At 50.4% G+C, this 4,359-nt stretch overlaps 1 protein-coding gene across 1 annotated transcript; it reads right to left on the bottom strand.

Moving 5' to 3' along the window:
* Positions 1-924: 924 nt before the first annotated feature.
* Positions 925-2,585, bottom strand: LOC109776361 (tryptamine hydroxycinnamoyltransferase 2). Its single transcript, XM_020335001.4, has 2 exons — positions 2,126-2,585; positions 925-1,998 (listed from the first exon to the last, which is right to left on the bottom strand). Exons 1-2 carry the CDS (start codon positions 2,495-2,497, stop codon positions 1,054-1,056), a joined length of 1,317 nt encoding a protein of 438 aa, XP_020190590.1. The 5' UTR covers positions 2,498-2,585; the 3' UTR covers positions 925-1,053.
* Between the last annotated feature and the right edge of the window lie 1,774 nt (positions 2,586-4,359).

The raw sequence follows: 4,359 nt of genomic DNA, 5'->3' as shown, positions 1-4,359 counted from the left end.
AAGCTAACGGAATGGGTCAAGTCAATCACATCATTCTCCTAATGATATGATCCCGTTAATCAAATGACAACTCATGTCTATGGCTAGGAAACATAACCATCTTTGATCAACGAGCTAGTCAAGTAGAGGCATACTAGTGACACTCTGTTTGTCTATGTATTCACACATGTATCATGTTTCCGGTTAATACAATTCTAGCATGAATAATAAACATTTATCATGATATAAGGAAATAAATAATAACTTTATTATTGCCTCTAAGGCATATTTCCTTCAGCCGGCTCCTTGTCCAGTCAACAACGGGGGCGGCGACGAGCACGACTGGAGTACGCCTGTAGAGGCAGGGTGCACGGCGACAGCGGTGTGTGGCTCTGAGACAACGGACGGCGCCGGTTCCGGCTGCCAAGCTGGCCTCGGCCCGCACGCCGGCGAGCTTGAGCGCGCCGGCTCCTTGATCCAGTCAACGACGGGGCAGCACGGCGACGACGGCGATTGGAGTGCGCCGGTGGAGCCAGGGTGTACGTCGACGGCGGTGCGTGGCTCTGCGGCGACGGACGGCGCCGGTTCCGGCTGCCACGGCGGCCTCGGCCCGCACGCCGGCGAGCTCGAGCGCGCCGGCTGCGGAGGCCGTTGCTGCTCTCTGTCGCGAACTCACGATTCCCTCCTCTTTCTTTTTTCTTTTATGAAAAGATGATTTTATCTTTCTTATGCCCTTTTACAGTATAGTCTATGATGTTCTATCTATTTGTGATCTGTTATGTCCTGCCACGTCACCCTATCCACCGGGACCCACTTGTCATAATCGTGCTCAAAACGACCTAAGCCATCGACTAGTGTTTTTTGCAAAAAAGTAGCCTCGGAATTAGTGATTTTTGGCATAAAACTATAAAATTGTGGTTTCTGCAACCCTAGCCTTCAATGTCGATGTTTTCTGCAATTCACTCGGTTTAGGAGCAGGTACATACTACACTTTTGTAGTGTTACTCGTGTACATATCTATATGTGTATTATTCGCAAAAAAAAAAAAAAAATCTATACGTGTACGTTGCATGGTTATTCCATGGAGTAGCATATCTGCTTGAAGGCCTGGACGTGTTCGTCATCGAGCGCCATGAAGAGGTCGACACCGCCCTTGGCGTCGCAGGACGGCACAAAGATCATTATTCCTTCGATGGGCAGGTCCGGCGGTAGGAAGGCGCAGGGCGGCCCGCAGCCAAAGTCGAGGTCGTGGAAGCGGAACCCGAGCCAGCTGTCAACCTCCAGGTCAGGGCAAAACATTGTGCCCGGCGTCGCTGCCGTCGACGCCAGCTCCTCGCCGCCGTCTTCAATCACGCCGCGCTCCGCCTCCCCGAAGTCGATAAACGACTGGATGTACTCGTCATCGACGAGCGCGACGGCGTCCCGGATGGCGGAGACCACCACTGGGTAGCTGCTGGACAGGAGGTCCCGAACCTGCATCCTCGGGAACGCCCAGAGCACCATGTTCCCGAAGAAGTCCATGGGCACGGGAGGCTTTGCGCGGCCGCGGCAGTTGACGGCGACCCTCACCTGCGTGAAATCATCCGGCGCCAGATCCCGCGCCGCCGTGATCTTCTTCCACGCGTGCGCAAGGAGGCACTGAAACGTGCTACAGCGCGTGCCCACTCGGGCCTTGAGGTCGGCGATGAACTCATCCGGGAAGTGCACAGCCAGGTTCTTGATCCTGTCCATGGGGAGGACACCATAGGAGTGGCTCCAGCTGAGCTCGCCCTTGAACTCTATATTCCGGTGATCATACGCCGGCGTCGGTGGGCTTCGTGGGACAACGGTGGCCGAGCGATCGACGAACGGCGACGTGAGGACTGCCGAGTCGGTGCGGACGGCGCTGGCCCAAGCGGTGTAGAAGACGCTCATGGACTGACCGTCGGCGACCTGGTGATGGCAGGCGGTGCCGATCACCAGACCGCCGCACGCGTACCTCGTCAGCTGCGCCTGGAAGATGGGCTCATTCGCACGTTCCTGCAACCCAACAGTGTCAGAAATCATCAGCATGTTTTCAACCCTAGAGTACTAGATATCTGGTATGCTTTATGTTACGTGTAGAAACTCTTAGTTGGACGTGTAAAAATACTCTTCCTCTCATCACCTTTTCGGCCTTCGGGTAGAGCTCGTTGATGTGCGCGGACACGTCGTGCGCCAACGCGTCGGCAAGGTCGGTGTCCGCGGTGGCCTCGAGAACAAGCACACCGGCGTCGTTGAGGTGGAAGCACTTCCGGCCGTGGTCGTCCGCAGCGAACCTCCCGGCGAGGTGCGGGAACCTGGCGACGGCGGCGACGAGGCCGGCCTTGAGCGCGTCGTTGGTGGGCGCCGGCGCGTTCCAAGCGAAGACGGCCGGGATATACCCGTCGGTGGAGGCGCGGTCGAAGACAGTGAGAGGCACCTTCTTGCCGCCGCCGCGGGCCGACTCCCGGGAGGGCTCGAGCACCGTGCTCTGCGTGATTTCGACCGTCACTGCCATTGCTGGAGCAGCCAAGGTAACTAATGATCGCGTGTGTTTGTGTTGTGTGGCTCGTTGTCTTGTGTTGTGTTGGGTTAGCGTAGGTTAGTGTGTGCATGTATATATAGGCGGGTTTTTCTTTGGGGGTCAGCCGGCCAGGCCGAATACCCTCGAATAGGGAAATTAATAGGTTGGCTGGTTAGTCAAAAATTGGGTTGGTAACGTTGACGGCACTAGCACCAACCCCCGCCAGGTGGGCATGCGTGTGGCTACTCGGTTCCCAAACGGCGCAGAGATTAGTAAAGCAGGTGAACGGTCCTGCTGGCATGCCAACAGAATGGTGTTCATACGTACGAGCATTCCCTCCTGACTCGTCGGCCTTCCGAAAACAGTCCCCTCGTCAATACAACGTACTATCAGTCTACGGCATGTTTCATTATCTAGTTGTAGATGAGCTAGCTTAACCTTGAAGTTGCGCGTAGATCGATGTTCAACCGTAACTAGACCCCACTGACAGACTAGTATGTAGTGGCTGGAACATCAGTAAACTTCGTGTCTGTCGCCTCTGAGTTTTTGGGGGAATATATACGGAGCTACCTTACGGTGTATAATTCGTTTTTGTGTTGTAGTCCTGAATACAAGAGTGATGATATCATGATGTGTTTGATGCATCACGGACACAATTACACAAAGCACAAGATTAAGCGTCTCCAGTGTATGCTTGGTTAGTCAGCAGTGTAATATCTTGGTAGGTAAGATCATATCTACCTTGGTGTGCCCAGGTGCACGATCAGGCCGGTAGTAATAGTATGGATGAGATCGACCGGCGCTGGTCTCATGGTTGCACGGCTACGTGCAAAGGTAAAGGAAAGCGATGCGCACCTAACTCTATCCAGTGAGACGATCTTCCTGAATCGATTCCGCGCGTAGCATGTTTTGTTTACTCACAAGTGCGCGCAAGTACATCTGTGACGCGAGCGCCTGAAGATGAGATGGGCCGGTGTGAACCACTTCCCTATCTATACATTGTAAGTTGTTTTAAGCTGTTGTGCGTTTTTTGTTGTTCTATACTACCTGTTTCATTATGTAGTTTCAAAAGGCAAATTTGTTCTTTGAGAATCACAGGTGGGGACTTCCCCCATATGAATATATTATTTCCTTCATTCCCTTATACAAGGCCACAAACTCATATTACAGATACCAAGGTAAAATTTAATAACTGCTTTGCAAGTCAATTTTTCTTTTCGGTTCATTAATATGCCTGCATGCATGCAAGAAAGGAATGGAAATGAAGTAGCACAGTGTCATTATGACTATATGCATGCAAGTATTAAACAAATTGCTAGTATGAGTAAATATCATTAATTTTTGTCTCGGTTATTGTTTATGTCCTTGTATAGATGCAAAATGTATTTTTTATAGTAGTCTTATATAAGGGAATAGAGAGTACTTAAAATGGCCAAATGCCAAAGTGGTGATCCGGTTTATAAGAAAAACTGGGTTGAAAAACTTAACAAATTGACCCATTAAAAGGCAAATTTTACAAACATTGATCAAGATTTTTGTAAAAAAAGTTGTCTATATTTTTTGTAGATAAAAGTTGTCTACATTTAATATCAAGTGCATATGATTAGATACTCATGAGACTAAAAGAATAGAAATGCACTACACTGCAAAACGAAGGAAGTACATTTCCCTACACATACGCCTACGCGCCCTCTTACATTGATGCGAGTGTTAGACTGTATATACGTAGTCTTGTATAGGCCTTGTATTGTACCTCTTGATACATCTATATAATGAGAGAGCCACACCCCGTTTTAGGGTGTCGAGCCAGTTTCCCAAACCCTATGTTTTACATGGTATCAGATTAGGTTACGATG

Source organism: Aegilops tauschii, chromosome 1 (assembly GCF_002575655.3).
Source record: "Aegilops tauschii subsp. strangulata cultivar AL8/78 chromosome 1, Aet v6.0, whole genome shotgun sequence".
In the NCBI taxonomy this organism is placed as follows: Eukaryota; Viridiplantae; Streptophyta; class Magnoliopsida; order Poales; family Poaceae; genus Aegilops; species Aegilops tauschii.
Note: the sequence above shows the minus strand (reverse complement) of the source record. Positions and strands in the feature narration are given on the sequence as shown.